Raw genomic sequence first — 24,057 nt, forward strand, 5'->3', positions numbered from 1 at the left:
GTATGCTGTTGCTGAACTACGTGATGCCTGTGCTATATCCATCTACACTTTTTCTCATAATGAAATCAATGGCCATCCAAACAGGAGAGGGAAGAGAATGCTCCCTTGTTTGATGCCAGCGTTTATCTTAAACCATTTGCTCATGCCTGTGTTTAACTGTGCATTCTGCGCCTTGCTAGAAGGCTTTGATGTTATGTTTTTTGTTGATATTCCTTAACACTTCAAGATTTCCAGTGTCAAGCATGATGGAGGCTGTCAAGTGCTTTCTTAAAATCTATTAAATTTATTATAAAAGTGTTTTTTCCCCATTTGATGTACTCTTCAAAGAGTATCCTTAGGATAAAAATCTGGTTGACTCCTGATCTTCCAAATCAAAATCCAGATTGCCTTCCATTAGTTTTGCCTGATCTGCTTCCTTTATTCTGCTTAAGATGATACTGCAGAAGACTGTCACTGAAAGAAGTGTAACATCTCACCATTTATTGCAGTTGCTTCAAATCAATCATAGAAATCTAAGACTGGAAGGGCCTCAGTTTAGTCCATCCCTGCATGATGAAGCAGGATTAGGTATAGCTTGACCATCTAGGTCACCTTTCTTTGGAATTTTGACTTGAATGCCATTTTCCCACTGTTCCAGAAGCTATTCCTGGTCCCATGCTTTGTTGAAAAGTTTGGTGATTTTATTGATAGTCTCATCACAAGCTTTCAACATTTCCCCCATGACTGTCTTCACTTGCAAGGTTTCCCATGTTTCAACTTTTTAACGCATCATTCACTTCGGTTTTAATGTTAGATGTTACAATGTCTATTTCTGGGTGTTTAATGTCCTTGTCAAAGTCAATAGTTTCTTGTGGCATTGTTCTATTTAGCACTCCTTAAAAGTATTCTGCCTATCACTCTCTTTCTGTTACTAGGTCTTTCCTTGTTTACCTTAACAGGCCCCCAACTGGTGTAAACTTGCTAGTTAGAATCTTGCTGAGCTGACAGAAGTGTTTTATTATTATCTCTTTTATCAACCACTTCAACTTCTTTGGTGATGTTATCCATGTATTTCCTCTTGCCCCTTTTTGTGCTGCATTTTACAGCATTATCCTTTGTTTTATACAGAGCTTTTGCTGCTTCTTTTTCAGGAAGAGTTGACAATAGCTTTGGCTTGCTTCCTTTCCTTAGAAGAGCAATTTACACAAGTATTCTACTTCATGCTTCATCTTTTATGTATATAATTTGACCATATTACAGTAGAATCCCTATTTTACTAACTAATTTGGGATTGAGGAGTTCATAAAATTGAACATCTCAATATTCCATTATTAGATGTTGTTCATCTAAAGTACAGTGCACTGCTTCACTTTCTTCTTGTCCTTCAAACCACTACAAAGCAATTTCAAATGCACTCAAGGCATCAGAATGTGAAGTTATAACAATTTGTTCTACATCAATATCATTTTTGTAGTTTGATTCCCTTCTAGCTCTCCATATCATGAAAAAAATGGTTTATATAACCGCTGGTCATTCCTAAAATTAGTATTTGTAAAAACCAAGGTTCTATTGTATTTTGTTTGACCTGCAGGAATGATTGTACCATGGAGAACTGAAAAATGTCATTAAAAAAAGAAAGACAGACATTTCCAGCAGCCGCTACAACAGGTTCTCTCGCTAAGACCAGAAGATAGCTTGCCATTCCAGCTTTAGGTTACTTCAGGATCATTGTTCATTCTGAGAGAAAAATGCTTTAAAATTTAAATATTGAGACCTTAATTTCAGATATGCACATATTTCCAAACGAAGGTGTCTGGGCAGGGGCAGGGAATAACTTCACTATTATTCAGAATGACTCTTTAGCCATATTGCCACTACCATCATGACACCTGCACACTAACAGAATTATCCAATGTAAAGAACGGAAGTCTCGAAGATTAACAATAAATGCATACTTCTAGGTCAAATATCACCGTGTCAATTCTTGCTTATTTTGTTTGGCTGGTTTACAATTTTTTTAAATTAAATTTAGTACTGATGGAAGATGCTGGACTGAGGCGGAGATCTTCCACTCAATTAAAGAAGAAGTACAGGTGAAAATAAAAGATGGTCTTGTGGTTACAGCACAAGACTGGGAGCCTGGAGACCTGGTTCTGCTCTTGGCTCTGCCACATACCTCACTTGTGACTTTGTCCTAATCATTTATCCTCTCTATGTCTCAGTCCATCTATCCATCCATAAAATGGAGATAACTCACAGAGGCTAGTGAGGCTAATTTAATTAGTGTTCATAAAACACTCTAGGGTCCTCAAATTCAAGGCACTAAATAAGTATAATCTGAAGAAGATGAAACGTGCCAGTACAAACTTTCCCATACTATTTTGTCCAAGTGCTTCCATCCTATTTTGAAGTAAGCTTGAACATCTATTTGTTTGAAAGTGAAGTTCAGACTCCCTGTCTGTTCAGTTCTTGATCTCTTTGAAGACACTGCCTACAAGGGTGCCAACTGTGCCAGAGATTTGTTGTAATGTGGACAACCCCTAGGAACTGGGTTGAGACTACCTCTTCATTTAATGTAGACTGCAAAATAACCATCCAGTTGTAATACTCCCAGTCATTGCCTCTAGGTCATTGTTAAGCACGTGATCCAGCTACCAACCTGGATCATATGCGCACCTATGACCTCGAGGTTAAAGGATCCATTATTTCACCTCTAGTCTCATGAACAATCAAGTTGTCACACACCTTAATTTCTCATGGAAAGGAGTAAATAAATATAGGAAGACAAACATGCATACCATATACTTGCTTCAAAATTAGAGACCTATCCAGTAATAGCCTGGTAGTCAGAGGTAATGAGCATCCGAAGCCTCCCACTGACTTCAGTGGGAAGTCAGAGGTGCTCAGCACCTTTGAAAATCAGGCCATACACATATATATATTTTCAATTCAGCCCATAGTTACAAGTCCGTAGTTTTAAAATATTTCTTAGTATGACTAGGAATCACCTGATAGTGCTTAGCCAATAAAACCACTGAATTAACTAAACATTATAATACCTCCATGTTATTTATATCATTAGTTAAATATAAAACAGTTGAATAGCAAATGCTGCATTAATGATGTTTTTGTAGGTTCCTCTACAAGAGGTCTCATCTACTGAAGTACACACTTCTGTCAGCAGTCGAAAAATAGACTGGACAAAATAAGAATCCAGTGGAAATTTTCACAACTTCTGAAGATGTGAACAAAGATACAAATTATGTCCAGCAGTTCAGAATAAAAAAAATGATGTATTCAATAATATAGACAAATAAAAGCTTCTTTAGAAAATGGGAGAATAAGGGCTAAATACTGTCCCTTTGGGAAAGAGAAAGTGCTATGATTTGGGCAGACCTCGGAGCATTTTAAGGACTATCAAAATTTCTACCAGATTCTCCCCTTTAATTTGTGGATCTAGCTTTCGGAAACACTTGCTGATCTGTACTTTTCATTACAGCCCTGTTTTCACGTGTTCATAATTCTTCAAAACATTTACCTCCAGGGCTGAAATTTGTCATGCTTAATCTCTCTCTGATGGTGAATTTTTTAAACACTTTGCGTAAAACTCCTTCAGCCATTACTGAGTTGTGAACAAAGAACGGGGGTTGGGGGGAGAGAGGCATCTGTCACTGTAAAAAAAATCCCTGATTTTTTTTTAAAAGCAGAACTATGTCAAAAATGGCTGACGTGTAAAAGGTGCCTTCGATGTACTCTGCTTGTTTAGTCAAAAAAAAAAAATTACTTTGATTTTACAAAAAACATCTGAAGGTTGCACAGTGAGCAAGTTCAGAGTAATTTTGTTGGGTTAGGAGCATTTTAAAAGTGGATATAATGCACATGCAGATCAGATTTTAAACTTCTTAAAAATTGGTTAACATATGGCTAAGACTTCTGATTGGTTTTAAGCTGCTTCCTCCACTTAAAGGGAGGTAAAAAACTGCCTCTCCACAAAAAAATGAATGAATGAATAAATAAATAAATCACATGCTCAAGAAACAAGTGGCTAGGAGGAAAAAAAAAAAAGGGAGTAGGAGGGCTCAGCAGAGGGTAGTAGGCACTTATGCTGCTGTCATCAGGGGTGAGGGTGGAGGGCGTCGCTGCACCCCTACTCCATACATGCGCTCACGCCCAGTCCCAGTCCAGGAGGTTTAGTCTTTTATAACAAGATTTAAAACAAAACAAACAGAACAGTCTTAAATCAATACGTGGCCCTAGGTTTAAGGGCCACCCCTCCAGGGTCTCTGACTCTTCAGCTCCTGGCAACTTCCGAGCATCTGCCAGCTCGGCTCCCACCTTGGAGCAGCAGCCACAGGCTTGCTTCCCTGAGTCCCTGCCCCCCTCCCCCCCTTGTTCCAGGGACTCAACAAAGGAGTTAGGTCCGCTTTATGTGGCCTGTGCTGCCCAGGGCTCAGCCTGCCTCAGGCCTTCCTCCCCCCTAGCTGCCTACTAGCAGCCTTTTATAGGCCCAGGAGCAACCCAGCCCTCTTAAATTAGCTGGACTGGGCTCACCGGCTTTTGGTACAGGGGAGCTGGGTTCAGTTGATCCACAGGGACAAGCTACCCTGTGACAACTGCCTAATGAATGTTTAAACTATACTTTAATGTATGTACACATGCTTTGCTACCACAGACATGGAAGACAAAACAAATCTGTAGATCCGCCCTTATTTGCGGAAGCCATCAACAACACCATAAACACCTCAGTGTAACAAAATACTGACAACCCATGAGGTGTTGTTATTGCCTGCCATAAGACCTGCAACCCCCTGGCCCCTGATTCCACCTCCCTCAGCTCCTGGATCTCACTTCTTCCCACAGCGAAGGAGAAAAAACAGGGGGGCAGGCAGCTCAGAGGAGCAGCAGAGGCCATGTTGTTGAGGGCATGAGAAAAAGTGGTGACTGAACCCAGAGCAAGTCCATGCTGTGAAGCAAGCCAGAGCTGGTGGCTAGGGTCATCTCCCACTGGTGAAAACCCTCTTTAGAGAACACTTGTAGTAGTTATAGGAGAGGGTTCATTTTGAAGAAAGAAGAGAACTAGATTGTAAACAGGGTAGTGGCAACTAGTCAATCCAAGGTGTCGAAGATAAGCATTTTCATCCTGGGTACAGAATGATGAAGACACTTACTTGTCCTCAAAATCCTGGAGATGCTTCAGTTTAAGAGTAAATCAAACTCACGTTAGCTATAATAAACAACAACAACAGTTAACAGCAGTTCTGAAGTCTCACCTTAGTGAATTTGGCTTCACAAGTGGAAATATCATGTGAATCACATTCTTCATGTTCATTGGCAATATTAATGCCAATGGAACAGTAGTGTTCCTCCAGCTTATTACTGCAGCACTGCTCCTGGACTATGCTGGCAATTCAAATGAAGTGAGAGCAAAAGGAAAAAAAAAAAAAAAGCATGCTTAGAACAAAAGTAATGATGCACCAATTAGTATTTGTACTGAGTTTCAGTGGGAAAATGTTTACTTGGAACAAACATCTTAGTTTTAAAAAAAGCCACTAAAAAGAATCTTTAGGTACAATCAGAACGAATGTCTATGAGATACTAAGTGTGTCCATCAGTGGACTATCACGTAATGGTGGCCTGCAAAGCTTTTCAAGTTTGTGCACTTTTTCAGCTCTGAGACACATGGTCCATAAATGCTTTATTTACATTTATCACAACCCTGTTTATATAATTTTGTAAATCAAAATAGTTCCTTCAACTCCTTCCCATGGATAAAACTGAATAAGGACAAACTTCTCCCTCTCCCAACATCACTGATATTTGCATGCCCAGCACATCCAAACAGCCTCCTCCCCTTTACACATTGCTACATCATCTTGGAGAATGCTGTTACCTTGTTTAGGTTAAAGCAGTCACATTGCTGCAACCCAGTAGAGAGTGGGGAAGAGGGGAAATTTCACAGACTAGGAACAGATCAGTTTACATCAATTAATTAATATATTCATGAGTTGATTGTGATGTTACTATCTGACAGAAGACAAAGTTACATAAGATGCTGAAGACAAAAGAGAGCATCCAAAGGGCAAATTTAGACTGTAAAACTTTTCTTTATTTATATGTAATAGGGGAAGTTAAAAAAGTATTCTCTTACATAGGTGCCGACACGGAAAAAAAATTAGTGGGTGCTTAGCACCCACTGGCAGCCAGCTCCCCTCACCCCCAATAACCTCCCATCCACCAGCAGCCTTGCTGATCAACTCCTCCCCCTTCCTCCCAGTACCTCCCGCCCACCGCGTGCAGGAGGCGCTGGGGGGGAGGGGGGAAGGAGGAGCGGGGACAGGGCACGCTCGCGGGAGGGGGCAGAACTAGGCGGGAAGAGGGGGTGGCAGCAAAGCGGGGGCAGGAAGAGGCAGGGCGGGGCCTGGAGCAGAGCGGGGGATTGAGCACCCTTGGGCTGGAGGAAGCCGGCACCTGTGTTTTCTTACATATAAGGGGATGAAAGAAAAAGGTCAGAAAAAGCACTGCAGGTCACCTTTAAAGATATTTATTTAGAAATATATATTTTGCATCCATCAACAAGTCACCTGAGTCCCTTACATCTATTAAAAATCTTAGATGATAACAGATTTACCCTCATTGTTAACTGTAAAAAGCACTCTATTTTTTTTTTAATTAACTTATTACAGTACTAGAATAGGTCAGTAAAATGCTTGCAGGCATAATCTAGTAGCACCCACAATTCTGAAAAGGAATTCAGCAACAACATCCTGCAAAGAAACTTTACAAAAATAAAAAACAAAAAACAAAACAAAAAACACCTGTGTCTACACTATTTGCAATTGTGATGATGGGGCTAGGCCATCGAACATATTTTCGGAAGGAAGGGATTAACTCCTTAGGCAAGTAGCATATATGTGATCCTCTCCATTTAGTACAGCTCTGGGCAGACTGATGATACTCAAAGCTGCTGGACTAAATTCATAACGAATCAATTTTGTTTGTTTATTTAGCTATATAAAGGTCTCATCTTACAATGTTTACTTAGGCAAAACACCCACAAGATTTCAAAGTATTATTAGTATACAAATTGGCCAATGTAAATGAATCAGTATTAGTTATTCTCCTGTTTAAAATGTTTCTCTCATCCATTCATTAAGATTAACAGGTTTCAGAGTAGCAGCCGTGTTCGTCTGTGTTCGCAAAAAGAAAAGGAGTACTTGTGGCACCTTAGAGACTAACAAATTTATTTGAGCATAAGCTTTTGTGAAAGCTTTTTTGTGAAAGCTTATGCTCAAATAAATTTGTTAGTCTCTAAGGTGCCACAAGTACTCCTTTTCTTTTTAAGATGTAACAGTCAGCCAGTCAGTGATCAGCAACAATACCATGCCACTTAGGTGGCTTTAAACTGATGGGCTCACTCCCCAGTCCAGGAAAGCGTAAGTGCCATACTTAAGTCCGTTTCAGGCCCTTGCCTCAGGGCCCAATTTATTGGCTGCAGTCCCCAGGTGCTTTTCCTCTTGCTTCTCCCAGCCCCCAGAAAGAGGGCAAGATCTTTTTTTAAATCCTCTGCTGAGCCACGTGACAGGCCCTTAACTCTTTTTTGGCCATTTCCTCCTGCCACAGCGACCAACCACAAAACAGGCCTGACTCAAAGCCCACTGAAGTCAATGGAGTCTTTTCATTGATTTCAATGGGCTTTTTGATCAGGCCCAGTAGCAACAGTGAACAGTGAAATCCAATCATTCAGAGTCTGAAAATTGTTTGTCCAAACTATTTGGTGAGTATTTATAAATGACAGTTGCAGAGAAGGATAATCAGGATCACTTCAAAAACAAATCATTATAAAGGAGGGGCTAAATTCATAACTGGAGCTAGGCAGAGACTGGTAATTCCTTTTCATGGAGCATGTGACTTTGTTTCAACATGAGACAGACTCACTAATTTCAAAATTCTCTGGGAAAGGAGACTATCATTTTCTGCCAAAAACTCTACTGGGAGGCCCAGCTCTGGGGCAGTATACTTGGCAGCCTGTCCCGCAGCCAGTGACCCTGAAAGCTCAGGGAGCCTGGGTGCTGGGAAGCCAAGTATTTGCAAGTTAGGAGCCAGGACCCCCAGAGCTTCCAAACTCCTGGCTGTCTATCAACCTGCCAGGTGGGTGAGTTTCTGGTGGAATTTTGTCTAAATTGAATAATCTTCACAAAGTATTTCACAATGAACTGGCAAATTCTGACAAAAAATGTTTTTCGTCTATTTTTCCCCCCACCAGTTCTATTCATACTAAGCAGTTCAACTAACTTTAAATGTAACTAGGAATTAAAATTCAATAGAATGGAAATAGTTGAATAAAAATACTATTTGTTATTTATGAGGCAAATTCTCATCCCAAAGCCCAACCAAAGCAGCTGGGCTCGGTGCTGTAGAGAAGGCTGTACAGAAGGCTGTAAAATAGCTATACATCTCCTCTACAAAGGCAACATCAGAATGAGCCCTTATGCAATGGTGGATGAAGACAATTGGAAAATCTCCACGGTGCTGATCCTCTGACTTCAACTTAGTCTGCCTATGCCTCATCCTCTCCCACTTTCTGTGCACTACCACTCAGAGAGAGAGAGAGAGAGAGAGAGATCACCTATGGGAGGTCTTCACACTATATAGGAAAGTCAATAGATCTTTAGACTTTTGGGGCTGAGACTGTCTCTTCTTATGTCTATACAATACCCAGCCCCTATGAGCAAAACCTGCAAATACTCCATATTCAGCACTCTTATTGATTCAATAGCATATGGATGGCTTACAAGATCAGGCCTGAAAAATTAAGATAAATAGTTTTCCGTTATTCTTTAGCTGAATTGAGCATACTACTTCAACCAATCACCAAAACAGTCACCTCTTCAACTTCATCAGAAATGTTCTGTTTTTCAGTAACCACATTGTACGAGAACGTTGTTAAGTTCAATTTATAGTTTTGTTGTACATGCTGAAATTTCACTAGGATCCCAAACCTTAAATGTGGAAATTCTAAGAGTACATAGCTACAGAATTGACTTTCACTGAGGATACATCAGAGTCACATAAGTGTTCTGATCTCTGATTTATGGTGGATTTTATCACATTTCATCGGTGTATCACCAATGAAACAAACTTATGTTTTAGACTTTTTTTAAAAACTGTATTTTTGAGACAGATATTTCAGAAAACATGAAATAAACTTTTTAATAACTCATTAATCAGAATATAATCAATTAAAGGGCAACAGTTGTTTAACCCTGAAATCCCTCTTTATCCTTATGCACACAGACAAATTTGCTGAAAATGTAAAGTAATTTGGGGAGTAGATTTAGATAAATTTCAACAATATTTAGAACAGCATAGAACACCCAACTCATGAAAGCCTAAACAGCTGAAAAATCTTAAATTAGTTAAGTAAGTACTGGACGTTAGATTAATAGATCTGTGAGGAACCAGAGTCATGTGGTTTTACTTTATGTTAAAATTTAACCTGCTTACTGATTTTCACAGAACAACTTTATAGTGAAAAACTTGCAGGTTCGTTTACTAAACAGCTATACCCCCAGAATCCTTTCATCTTCTTTATTATCCTCCCCAGAGGGTGCACTCTTAAACCAGCATGGATTTTCTAATTACCTCTGGTGAGCTCTTATTTCCTTTCATTTCTTTCCATAAAAGCATTAACATTTAACGCTGGTCGTAATACAATTTCTTCATCTGGTGCCAGTCTAGTTTAACCCAGAAAAAAAAAACCCTCATTACCTTACTCCCCTCTCCCTTGACTTATTAGTGTGTCTTGAAACCACTTTTGTGCTATTCATGTGAAGAATTGGAGGTTTTATCTTTGAGTCAATCATTAAGACTAGAATTAAAATGATTCCGCTCAAAGAAGTGCTTTGCAGAGACAAGCTATGTTCTCAAATTAAACAGACTTTTGAAACAAAAACACTTCTCTGGCTTTAGTCCTTCTGTCATCCCTCTTATCAGTTCAAAGACTATTGTGTAACATGCATGATTGTAGAAAGATTGGTATATATGTTGAATAAAAATTATTACAGGTCTTGCTCTGTACATTCATAATGTAAAATGTCTCAGCAAAGAGAGTGTAATGATGAGGTGGAATGGCCTCATTCTCGCACAAAGGGGGTTAACTCACCATGTTGGGCTCAGTTAACCCTTCCCCTTCCCCCTTGCAGGAAGTGTGGTGGCCAGGCAGGAAGCATAAGAGTAGAACCCTGCAGCTCAGTTGCAGCCAGACCAACGAAGGATCCAGATGTCCTTCCCAGGGAGACAAACTGCCAAGAGAGCCCATGACTGGCTGTGATGCCCAGTGATGACTCCCCTAAGCCAGCCTGGAGAGCAGGCCAGCCACTGCCTCAGACGATGGAGAGACCCAAAGAGGAAGTGGAGAATGAGCCAACAACGATAGGAAGTAGCCCAGGGAACCGAGACATTGACTCAGCTGTGTTCCTAAGAGACAAGGCAGCGACCCCACAATTCCCCGCCAACCTTGTTGTGGGATCACCCTTCGCTTCTAGGGCCCTGAGCTGGGACCTGGTGGCGCAGGGTGGGCTTGGGCCCCCACTACCCTGCACTCACAGCTGGATGAACCACAGACTGCTTGCATGTTCAGCCCTAACCGAGAAGGCCTGACCCATTAACTGCTTATTTTCTTAGCCCTCAGGCAAGAGGCCTGAGCCACAGATGGCTTTCAGCTTTTAGCCTAAAGCCAGAAGGCCTGATCCACTGGCTGTTCATCTCCTCTGCACCCCACCTCACCTCTAATCAAGGAGACCTGAGCTACCATTTGCTTAGTGACTCGGCTGCAAGCCAGGACACCTGACAGGCCAACCCACTGTGAACACCGATTCCATGCTGCCACCAAAAAGGGTGTCCCAGAGAGATACATGCTTCTTGATCACCTGTCCAAAAAAATATATATTTGAGATGGACCCAAACCTAAATCCTAGATCCAAACAGCATCAAACTTCATCAATTTTGATCCAGACCTGAACTTAGTGGCTTGGGATCATCTGCTTATTAAGAAGATGTTTTATGAGCGTTAAAAGGAAAACTATGAGCATACCATTTATTAGAGAGAGAAAATCTTGATGGCATGGTGGGATATAAATGTTTTATCAGCCTGAGTTTGGGATGGGTACATTACTCACAAGATAGGAAGCCATGAGTGAATTACACCGGTCACCCCAAATGAGTACTGAAAATCTTTACAGCATGGCACACGATCATGCATGCTGAATATACCACATGTTAATGAAAAACTAGCCAAGGAATTTTTTTTTAGAGTTTTAAACATTTCTTTGAGACTTGTTTTTTTAAAATCCTTTAGACTCCAACGCCACAAGCCTGAGGGGCCCTGAGTTTCATGAGCAGGCACAGAAGAAAAGTTAAAACATGGAACATCTTCAAAAATGACCCAAAACGTTCTAAACATAAAAAAGTGTCACGACTTTAAAGTATGGCATGTCAGACCCTTCCAGTACTAGAATGATGTAAAATTATAAAGTGTTATATAAAATAGTTAGGCATCTGATGTGCTGTGACCACTACCCATCATGCTGACTTCTTTGTGTTTCACTGTTCCCTTGTGTTCTTCAGTCTGTATCTACCTGTTGTCTCTTGTCTTATATTATAAGCTCTTTGGGGCAGGGACTGTCTTTTTGTTCAACACCTAGCACAACGGTCCTGATCTGTGATTGGCATTCCTAGGTGCTATCATAATACAAATAAATAATAGTATTATTTCCCAATTCTATCTCCAAAGGGGCATTATATTCCATTATCTAAAGTAATGAAGGTTTTTTTTAAATACACAAACTACTACTGGTCCAGAACTGACTCTCACCTCTAATGCCCTTTGCGCAGGAAGGAGGAGACATTTCTTGGGCAGGCCAATTTTCAAAAATAAATGGCACCTGTGTGAAGCTAGTGTGGGTTTGCAATGTTAGAAAACATCCTGGGAAAAAGGATCAGTGGGCAGAGGGAAGGTGGTCAAAAAGCCTGCTCACCCAAACTCTAGGCCTATTATCCGTTTGTACTGTCAGCACAGGTAGAATTTTTGTCCAAAACTTTTTTCCCCGCCTCCACCAAATAAATGCAGATTTGGGTTGACCAAAATCAAGTTGCAAATTCATGTCAAATTCGTCAAATTGTTTCAATAAAAAAACAAAAACAAAACCCTTTATAATAATTCCATAAATATTGAAAATATTAGATCATTTTGATATTGCCTAACACACATTTTTTGTTCTGATAATTCATTTAAATTTTATTTTAAAATATTAGAAATGTGTTAGAAAGCCCAAAAACTAAACAAAATGTGTTGTTTCAGGTTGAACAAAATGTTTGCTCTAAGCTAAACAATTTTTTTTGTTTTGTTTTTGGAATGACCTGAGAACCAAAAAAAAAAAAAAAAGTTATTTGCATAGCTCTAGTCACAGGGGACATACGCAAAAATCTTGTGGCTTTGGGAATTATTATGACACACTGAAATGTAGTATTTTGTGGGGGAAAATGGTGGCCATTCTAGTGGCATCACTGTATGCAGGAGACTTGGAACATCCTGACTACAACTGGGCAGCAGAGGCCAAATAGGTTACCTGCATCCATGAGGATTCCAAATCTATCCTGAGATAGAATTCTTCTACAAGTAGAGAGATCAGAAAGACAAGCTCTGAGGTAAGGTGGCCTACTTGCTGCCCAGGCTAGTTATTGTGGAGCAAGACTGAGTACCTTTTCAATCTAACCTGGGCTCCAGCTCATGACAGGTGCTCAGACCCATGGAAAAGGAGTTAGTATGGATGGCAAATCCTCTGGCAACCAGAGGCATCTTTTGGAGTTAGATCTCTTTTGGAGTTAGATCCCAAAGGGTGTTGCATAGACTAGAAATGAATCCAGAGAGCATTCCCTGGGGCTGGCTCTAGGAAGCAAGATACATAATAGGCTGGCAAAATGTGCCTGGAATATCTCCCTCCATCTCCTATTAGTAAGTGTTGGCCTGCAGCAAAAGGGTTAAGATGATTCGGCTGCCACACCAGATTCAGATAAAGGGAGATGGGAGCAGAAAAAGAGGACCACCTAGGGTGTGCGCTGAGCAGTCCTAAGGCAGGAACTCCAGGGGTAATCCATCTAGGAGGAGGACTGAGCTTGAGCCTTTGTTATATTGTTATTAGTTTCTTTGTTAATCAAGCCACAGCCCAGGAAGGGACACTAAAAACAATATACTGAATAAAATAGATTGGGAAAGGCACCTGCTCACATCCAGACTTTTCAATACTAAAAAGAGTCCTTGTAGCATAGTTCTACTTTGTGACTGTAAAAGTGGCAGATTGAGTCCATTGTTATGTTGTCTCTAGGACTTCCTGATCAAATCTGCTCACCTTACAAGGCGTTTTATTCTTGTCGAACTGCCTGCCCTGCAAACTCAACCTGTAATATGGAAGTCAAGCAGAGTTCCTTCGGCATGAAAAGAGCTCAGTTGTCTTTAAGTCACATAATTTATGGCCAGTTTTTCAAAAGTGCTCAGCACCCAGCAGCTCCAACTGTGACATGTATTTAGGTGCCTAAATAGGAGCTGAGCTCTTTTGAAAATCTGGTGCCATTTTGTGGGTCCTGAACCATTCTGAAAATTCCTTTCTAAATTCTATCGCCATTTAGTCTTAAGCTAAACCACCGGACCTGATTTTGTTCTCATTCACACCTGTGCATATCAGGAGTCACTGCACTGAAGTCAGTAGACTTACACTGGTATAAATGAGAGACAAATTAGGCTCCCTGACTTCACATTTTGGCCCCAATTACATTTGTGTAACCCAACTGTTTAGACTAGGGTTGCACAGATGTAATGAAGAGCAGATTTTGGCCCTTGACATTTTGCTTATGAAGTGACATCAGAAAACAATCCAGCTGAGTGTCTTGCTACTGTATTAGTGATGGAGTTGTAACTGGAATAAAAAGTAATATAATTTATTATTGCTAATAAAATATAGGGGTAAGGATGCCATTTTTACACAGTGACTTTTCAGTAGGACTGCACTTCAAAAGTTAGTGTGTTATTTATTGAGACTGCAATATACGGTGTCTGTTTATCATAATATAGTATTTTAGATGCTTAGACTCTTTCTGTATATACACAAGTCAGATATACTTATAGTTAAGTACACTTTTAAGCTTTCCTATGAAGTTAAGGTTCTCCCTCTAAAATTACAATATTCAAAAGATAAATTACTATTCATGAGACTCTCAGCTCACATCAATCAAATGATCCTTAAATCAGAAACACTCTTGCTTCCAAGTTGTTCAATCAACTTGGTTTCCTGTTTTTCCTGTCTATGTTTTGTCTATAATTCTTTTCACTCTTCAAGTATTTCCTAAATTGGGATTTAAGTCCTATCTGTCAATTCTTGTGCGTAAGAGACTGCTTTCTATGCCAATATAAACGAAAAAAGTCAGAAACAACAAACAGACATGACTGCAAAAGACATTCTTTCCCTAACAAAGGTCAATCCAACACTTCTACAATTACATAAGTTTAAAGCACTAAGCAATTCATATGAAATGAGAGAAGAAGGCAGGGTGATGTGCTTTAAATGGAGAAATATAAAATCTTTTTAGAAGCTGCCTTTCAAACTACCAACCCTATTATTCTCAGATCCACAATTTAAGTGTTACACATTGGTTTAATGGCAAAACTAACATAAAATATTGGTGCCAGAGAAAATATAACACCTCTAATATCTACAAGGTTCAGTATAAACACCACATTCGTTAAATGTTGATAGTATTTTTAAAGTTCATTGCTTCATTTCTTTGGATCACATAATAGGAAATAGTGCACTCTTAATATCAATAGAATTAGCAGATCTATTCATCCTTACGCTCAAAGGCTATTTTTATACCTACAAAACCATAGCCAAAACAAGTCAGACCTCCTTATTCTCATGAATTTTAGCTTTTCTTATACTATTATTAGTACCCTCTTACTTATGCATATAACCAAATATATAACTAAATAGGAAATACAGAAGTCTCCTTGCGCTGACTACACTGGAGAAATTGGGTAAAAGATACTAATTATATATATTGGCTACTGTCCCTGCCTGACTGGTATCCAAGAATTTCTACTGTCATTGGGCCAGATCCTCAGCTGGCATAAATCAGTATAGCTACACTGAAGCCAATGACGCAACACAATTTACATCAGCTGAGGCTCTGGCCCATATATGTTTCATTATTTAAAAGATATTAACAAAAATCTTACTCAAAAAATTGCCATGAAACTAAAAGCTTGCTGCTCAGATGGACTGCTGCATACTAGGAGCTTTAAGTTTTCTTCTTCTCTATGTATCGGGCCTTCATACTTTAAATGAGACTAGCTGTGGGCTGCATAGAAGAACTCCGTGGGCCATAAATGGCCAGAGTCTACCCTTACCTGCTGTAGGGCTTTGCTTCACAAATAGCTCCTACCTGAAGAGGACAATGCTACTTAACATGAATAATGGCAACAGCAACTGGTTCAAAGAGTTTAAAGAGGTTTGTACATGACACATCAAGAACAGACAGTGCAGGTGCTGAATTCCTATCTCTTACTTTCTCTCTGGTCGGGACATGGTGCAGGCCGTCTACTTACATTTGCTATTCTTTTTGTAAAAGTGAACACATTCATAGGTAGCATCCTCCAGCTAATTGTACTAGGACTGGAATGGCCATATTTGCTGTGAGAAAGTGAACAGTGAGTTTAAATGGTATCAGCAAACCAGAGTGCAGGAATTTGTATACTGTAGTTACAGAAGACTACCATAATGTGATTAACTGCACATATCCATGTTCTCTGATTAGCTGAGTGCATTCCATTTTAGCAAAGTGTTAAATATACTTCTTGTATACCAATACAGCCAGAAAGATTTTCTCCATATTACAAGATACAATTCCAGAACAAGCTATACATCAAGAATTCTGCAAACTTCCCAGCCTCCTGTTGACATACAGATTTCAATCTACCTAGACATTTGCCCTCCTCTCTCCATCACCAGTGTCTGTGCACCTCACAGACTCTAATAGATGTATCTCCAGGCGCAGAGAGACTAAGTAACTAGCAAAAATCGGGTTCAGTTCCTGGCTGCACCAAAGTTTTCCTGAGTCCTAATCCAATGTTTTATCAACAAAATCTCTTTCCTGGTTTGCCTTTTCTCTCATTATGACACCTGCTAGAACTGGTTGATTTTTTTTTAAACCCGAAATTTTTTTCCACAGGAAAATGAAGTTTCAGTTCCCTGTTTGGCTGACAGGAAAATTCAAAACAATTTTTTTAAATTTCAATTTTAAAAATGTCATTTCCTCCTCGGTTTTTGGAAGCCAAAAGAATTTAAATTTTCCATTTAAAGTTTCTGGATTATCAGAGGTTTGTTTCTCTTTTTCCTCCCTTTAAAAACAAAAAACAAAACCACTCTGTTCCCTCCTCCTCTCCCCACTTTTTTTTTTTTTAAACCCACTGGAAAAAGTGGGGGGGGGGGATTAAAAATGTGAGAGTGTCTGTGTGGGAACCTTATTTCCATTTTTTTTTAATATTTTCCAATTAGAAAAAGTTGGAAGACAATAAGGAAATGTTTAAAAGTAGGTTTTTGAAATATTATTTCAAAATAATATTATTGAAATATTATTATTTACATTGAAAATTCCCCTTGGAAACCAAAACTTTATGGTCAAAAACTTTCAAAAGCAATTTTTCATTTTCCAACTAGCTCTAATGCCAGTCACCATCATTTTTCACAATCAACATTAAGTAATAACATACCTGCATTCTTTGGATTCAGAAATAAATGGCAGAGAACTGCAGTGTCTTTTTTGACTTGCCCATTCATTACCACTGTTGCAGCATTTTTCCACTGAATTTTCTATAGAAATGAACAAAAAAAAAAATCAGAATATTTCATAGGACCTTAACAAACAGTGTCAAGTCTGCTAGTAATTACTACAGTTGACAGCCAATTACTTATTCCCTGTGCACCCTGGGTAAGGTTGAAATGGCACACATATGCAGTAGATAGGGATGCCCAAATGAGGGGTTGTATTTTAATTATATTTAACATGTTTATTATGGTAGCGCCAGCCAAGAGTGGGGCCTCATTGTGCCAGGTGCGGGACAGACAGTTGTAGATGGTTTCTGTCACAAAGAGCTGATCATCTAAGTAGACAAGAAAGGCAGAGGGTGGGGAAGGAGGAGAACACGCAACCTGAGTGGACAATGTGATGGTAGCAAATGTCATGTTAGTTCCATGATTATTTGGGGCTGGGGGGAGTGAAGTGGACAGGATAGGTGGGGCTAAGAGGGGCAACTGTGAAATGAAGCTGAGGTGAAGAGAATGTGAGGAAGGGCAAGGATTGGAGCCAATTAACAAAGGGCAGAAAAAGTCCAATCAAAATTGAAAAAAGTTCTCTGAATGTCCAGAGATCCATTGCTTCCGCTTTGGTTGTTTTTGCCCCCTACCACCTGAAGTCTCTTGCTGGCTCCTCTCTGCAGCCCACATGGTAGGATATATTAGCAGCTTGTCCTGAGCCCAACTGCTGCACCTAATTATCCTTAAACAGAGCAGACTGTAGATACCCTTATCCTTTAATATGAAGATGTAGGACAGCGACTGCAGCTCCCAGCATGCCGTGGGCCATTTCCCACCAAAAGCAAGATGGAGCACTGAATACTGGATGGAACGGTCATCTCCCTGAATTGCACACTTTAATGTTGAAGGTGAAGGCAGCCATGAGCCATACTGTATAACACAGAGGAAACATTTGACATCCCTCCTTCAGCAATAAAAGGACAATATTAATTATAAGTGAATTTACATAACTTCCTTATTTCCTGAACATCTAAAACGTTGATTCTTTAAGAGTGTCTACAATCAATCATATATGCATAACTATCTTCAGAGAAAGCTAAAGGCAAATGTATATAACATTTTGGCCACTCAATAAATAAATAAATATATATATACAGTTGATATAAATAGCGGAAGTCAGAGGGAAACTGATAAAAAATAAAAACAAATTAAGCTAATGGAGATGGTTATTTAATTTTAATAGTATTTGTGCAGAATTACCTTATTTAGGAAACCTAAATACTGTTAATGAGTCGACAAGGGTCACAGGTCTGTTTCATGTGCAAAAGTTCACAACACAGCAGGTATGTTAAAACTTGGACTAAAGCAAGAGTCACATTTTCTTATTATTCAAATCCAGTCACAGAACAGTTCACTGCACATGCACCAGGCAGAAATATACACTCTGGAGGAAGAGGCTTGTGATTAGAGCGACTTCTAATGTAAAGTTCCTGTTAATTTATCTTTGTTTTATACAGATTCTGGTTGTTGATTTTTTTAAATTATATAATAAATAAGATATTTTTATTCCTGGGTCATGCAGTGATTTACAAAGGAAGGCAAATATCACCCACATTTTATAGATGGGGGAACTGTGGTGCAGAAGGATGAAGTGATTGCTCAAAGTCACACATCGCATCAGTGGCAGAATAGGAAATAGAACTCACATCACCTGATTCCTAGCCCAGCACTCTGGCCACAGGACCACATTGACTCCCCATATAATTGTTTCCTGGCAGCGACCATTTCCTTCTCCTCCTGTAATGCACCAAGAACATCTGGTGCTATACACAACTCAAAAACAAAGGGTCAAATTCCGGCCCCCTTGAAGTCAATGGTAAAATTACCATTGATTTCAGTAGGTCCAGGATTTCCTGCAACTATCTGAAAGACAGATATGGCTTACAGTACTACAAAGAAAATCAAAATCTGGTAAAGATCTGCCTGTGATGGGAGACATGGAAATGATATATGGAGTCTGGTCTCCTGCCTGGTGTGAGTGACCCATGTATATGAAGTCTGCTGCTCTTCTCCTGCAAGTGTACTGTTAGCAAACACTGAGTGCTTTGGGCTTAATGAAATTTGTTATGAATGACCACATTTTACTGCTGCTGTTTGCAATTAATTTTACCCAGATTGAAAAATGATTCACGTGAAGTGCAGAGCTGGCCCAAGGTTTTTGCAGGGATCTGTACAAAGTAACATCAGGGTCCTCAGCCAAGTTCCTCCTGAAAAGGACAACCCTTGCTTCTACCTCCGGCAATACACCCCTACTCCAACCAAGTAACTAGAATTTAAAACAGGCCCAGCAATGCCATATAAAATGCAGACATATGTCCACACAGGGGAGATCTGGATTGTGGAAGGAAAACTGCAGTTCACGCTACGGTTCATACCATCCAAAGAACCTGCCACAGCCCTCTTGAGAGGAAAGGGAAGTTAAAAAACAAGCAATAAAAAAACACGTACCTTGAGGCCATTCTTCTAAAACATAATGAAATAATAAAATGTGGAGAAACATTTTTGGTGTTTTTGCTTTGCTGTTTGCCTTTACCATTGGCGTTTATAGACAAGTCTACTTTTTTCAAGATTCCAGAATCTGTTTGCATCTGAATTACTCTCCTGAAGTGAAATCCTGGCCTCACTGAAGTCAATGAGAGCTTGTCAGTGATTTCAATGAGATTTCTGTCCAGGTGCCAGGATTTCAATCCTGTACTTTGGAACCAAGAGGTTCTAATGACTACTTAGAACAGGGGTGCTCAAACTGAAGGTCGGGACCCCTCAGGGGGTCGCGAGACGTCAGCCTCCACCCTAAAGCCCGCTTTGCCTCCAGCATGTATAATATAGTGTTAAGTATATTTTAAAAAGTGTTTTTAATTTATAAGGGGGGGGGGTCGCACTCAGAGGCTTCCTATGTGAAAGGAGTCACCAGTACAAAAGGGGGGAGGGAGATGGGGAAGAAAAGGGGGGAAAAATGGATTAGAACATGTGTTGGTTTTTCCAAAGATACTGAGACTGAATTTCTTCTTCCCTCTCTCCTCCATGGATGTTATGGTGTTTTAGACAAAGAAAGATTTACCCAAGCAGTGAAAGAAATGGCTTCAAAGGATGTCGACATCTAAGTCACTTTCCACCTCTCAATTAAAAACAAAAGATTGATTTCTCCTTTCTAAACTTGAGAGGTATTCTGATTAACAGGCTTTGCAAGATGCTATTATGCAATCATCTGTTATCAGTTCTGCTCGTGTGGATTAAGGCCATGATCCAAATTGACTTCAATGGACTTTGGATCAGGCACAAAGAGACGTTTTTAGTTAGAGGAAGTAACTATGTTTTGTGTTATATAGAGATTAAGTAACATTGTAAAAATTGTTTAGGCAAGAATCTTGTTGAAGTGAGAGATAAGGAATGAGTGATCTACGGTTTTGTTATTCTATGGCTGCCATGTTAAAAAAATTGGATGGAAACATTCTGTGGATCGGTTAAAGTTCACGGGATACCACATCAGGATTCAAGTAACTAGTAAGCATGTGGGCTAGGAAGTGCCAGTGAGATTTATAAAACAGGAGCATAACATGGATTATATTTTATTTATGTTCCAATGATCTATGGATGGTTCTTTTTGTGGAGAAAAATATTACTTTGGCTGCCTCTTAACTGCAACTTTTACATCCCTCTCTATTTCAAGTTATGTCTGCCCCACAGTAAATTTGATGTCCAATTCTCATAACTATTCTGCCAAGGAATGGGATGTGAAAATACCCCATGAACCTGAATTTGGACTCTCGTCTGTGATCAGAGTCTGAACTTTGGAAAGTCCATGATGTTTGTATTTTATACAGCTGTATTACTTATAATAGTTCTACAGCTTGTCACTGTAGTGTTGAATGACTCCAAGTAAGCTTCATAGAAAGATATATATTTTTAAAATATATAATTTTAAATATATTTTTTAACATGGCAGTCAGAGAGAGAGAGAGAGAGTGAGTGTGTGTGTATATATATATTAGTTATTTGGGTGCTGATATAAAAACACCCTTGCTGAGTCAGGTCCTCGTCTTTATTACTAAGTTCAAGTAAGCAGCAGCAATAAACTTGTCATTTCCTTCACACTGCTAGCACTGCGATTTAGTATTCAGTATTCTGTGAAGAGGCAATAGGGAGATTTGGGTTAAATAAGAGGATATAATAAGGGCAATTTCCACATATACTTAAGGTACTTTGTATGTGACACTAATATGTGGCTCTAGCTGAATTTTTCAAATTATTAGGATTTTCCCCCTTATCTGAGGCTGTACCATTCAATTCAGTTATATTATAATCACATTGTTACTCTGCCATTATCTTGCTCTGATCTATCTCCCCACTTTTATTTTGCTGAATGATACCAGATAACATGAAATTTAAAGTTTCATTGTCTGTGACATCTTTGAATGTTTTAAGACATTTAGCTCAGAACTCAATAGCATCTCCCAAAGTTATATAGACAAATTATCAGGTTCTCAGAGAATAGTCAATGACTCAGGCCAGTGGATCAAAATGAGCTTTTTCTCTCAGTAGACATGGATAATTTGAAGAATAAATGTGTTAACTCCCCTCCCCCCCCCCGCCCCAATTGAAGAAATGTAGAATTTGGATCTCCTTTAACTCAATAAAAGAAATCAGCACATTAATTTGTCTTTTTTTAGAGTGTAACAATGCACTCCTGATTATGACAATGAATTAAGAATTATAGAGTACCTTAAACGCTATACAAACGCTAACGTAATATCACCTCAATCAGGCTTAGATATGATGCCCAGCTTCCAGTGAAACTAGCCCAAAGGAGAGGAGCAAAGACCAGACCAGTCACACCCAGAGGCGTTCTTGTCCATTAGGTCACCTCCTTGACTAGGAAACAGTAAATTGATTGTGAAGTAAGGAAAAGACCTGTGCAAAAGCCAAAACAACAGTTGGATACACTAGTTTTTACTTAGATTGTAAGGTCATTGGGGCAGGGACTATCTGTGTGTTCTGTATTTGTACACTGCCTAGCACAATAGGGATCCTAATCCATGATTAAGGGCACATCTACAGTGCAATAAAACACCCATGGCTGGCCCATGTCAGCTGAGTCAGACTTGTAGAGTCCAGGCCGTGGAGCTATTAAATTGCAGTGTAGACGATTGGGCTTGGGCTGGAGCCCGAGCTCTGAGGGTATGTCAACACAGCAAAGAAAAACACGCAGTTGGCTTGAGCCCTGACTTGGGCTCATGGGGCTGTTTCACTGCTGTGTAAACTTCCAGGCTCGGGCTGGAGCCTGGGCTCTCGGACTCTCCCACCCTGCAGGGTCCTAAAGCCCAGGCTCCAGCCCGAGCCCGGAAGTCTACATCACAATGAAACAGTCCCACAATCCTAGCCCGAGTTGGCGGCACAGGCCAGTTGTGGGTGGCTGTGTAGACATAACCTGAGATCCCGTGAGGCGGGGGGGGTGGGGGGGGGGAAGGGGGAGAGAGAATCCCCAAGCCTGAATGTCTACACTGCAATTTTATAGCCTTGCAGCACAAGTCAGTGGACACGGACCAGCCATGGGTGTTTTACTGCAGCGTAGACATACCCCAAGGATATATCTACACTGCAAAAAAAACCAAAACACTATCTGGGGCAGAGAGGCTCAGAGCCCAGGTCAACTGGCTCAGATTCACAGGGATCAGGCTACGCAGGTAAAAATAGCTATTTAGACAGTCTCACTCAGGCTGGAGCCTGAGCTCAGAGACCTGGCAATCAGGGTGGGTCTCAGAGCCCAGGCTCCAGTCTGAATGGGAATGTCTACACTGCTATTTTTAGCCGTGTAGCACAAGCCCCATAAGTTCAAGTCAGTTGCTATTGCAGGGTGAGGGGGGAAAGGGTTCAGTGTAAATGTACCTATAGGCTCCTTGGTAACACAAATAAACAAAAAATAATAGATTCTCCTATAGACCCTATATTTGCAAAGTAAGTACCAAGAACTTTGTAAACGATGCTTGTCCAATGATTTGTTGTTGAGACCCAACAACAGCTCTTTGGAATCCATAGAAGAATTTCACTGGAAATAAAAATAATATATGGAGAACTTTTAAAGATTCTAAAGTAACCTCTGTAAAGCACAAAGAATAGACAGATCTCTCAAGTGAAAGCAAGGCAAGGGGGTTACATTTTGTAAATGTCTGAATCTATGAAAGTCCTGCTAAGTTCTGACAGGTTTCAGAGTAACAGCCGTGTTAGTCTGTATTCGCAAAAAGAAAAGGAGTACTTGTGGCACCTTAGAGACTAACCAATTTATTTGAGCATGAGCTTTCATGAGCTACAGCTCACTTCATCGGATGCATACTGTGGAAACTGCAGAAGACATTATATACACAGAGACCATGAAACAATACCTCCTCCCACCCCACTCTCCTGCTGGTAATAGCTTACCTAAAGTGATCATCAAGTTGGGCCATTTCCAGCACAAATCCAGGTTTTCTCACCCTCCGCTCCCCCACACACAAACTCACTCTCCTGCTGGTAATAGCCCATCCAAAGTGACCACTCTCTTCACAATATGTAGGATAATCAAGGTGGGCCATTTCCTGCACAAATCCAGGTTCTCTCACCCCCTCACCCCCCTCCAAAAACCACACACACAAACTCACTCTCCTGCTGGTAGTAGCCTATCCAAAGTGACCACTCTCCTTACAACGTGCATGAAAATCAAGGTGAGCTACATCAATACGGGACATAAACCCTTTTCTGGATGAGCAAATTTATTAGACACTAGAGTTGAATTCAAAATGCTTCCCATATTACTATGTTGCATTGACTAAAGACAACTCTTAACATAGCTGTCCTTGAAGTGTGTTGGTGTATTGTTCAAGTGGATTCATTGCCCTGTGTGGCAGATGAGTATGCCGCCGGTGCACATTTCCCCTTATATTTAGGGTCCTACCAAATTCACGGCCATGAATAATGCATCACAGATTGTGAAATCTGGTCTCCCCCTGTGAAATCTGGTCTTGTGTGTGCTTTTACCCTATACTATACAGATTTCAAGGGGGAGACCAGCATTTCTCAAATTGGGGGTCCTGACCCAAAGGATTTGCAGGGATGTCAAGATTATTTTGGGGTGTCACGATATTGCCACCCTTACTTCTGGACTACCTTCAGAGCTGGGATGGTC

General features: G+C 40.1%; 1 protein-coding gene across 2 annotated transcripts in view; it reads right to left on the reverse strand.

The window, feature by feature from the left end:
• The window catches only part of FBLN1 (fibulin 1), a 102,763-nt gene that overhangs the window by 73,017 nt on the left and 5,689 nt on the right, over positions 1–24,057 (reverse strand). For both annotated transcript variants that reach the window (XM_074936434.1, XM_074936443.1), the window contains exons 2-3: positions 16,799–16,898; positions 5,250–5,379 (exon numbers count right to left, since the gene is read on the reverse strand). In XM_074936434.1, coding sequence (XP_074792535.1) covers positions 5,250–5,379; positions 16,799–16,898 — 230 coding nt within the window. The remainder of the gene's footprint in view (positions 1–5,249; positions 5,380–16,798; positions 16,899–24,057) is intronic.

The sequence above is a fragment of the Natator depressus genome, chromosome 1 (assembly GCF_965152275.1).
Source record: "Natator depressus isolate rNatDep1 chromosome 1, rNatDep2.hap1, whole genome shotgun sequence".
In the NCBI taxonomy this organism is placed as follows: Eukaryota; Metazoa; Chordata; order Testudines; family Cheloniidae; genus Natator; species Natator depressus.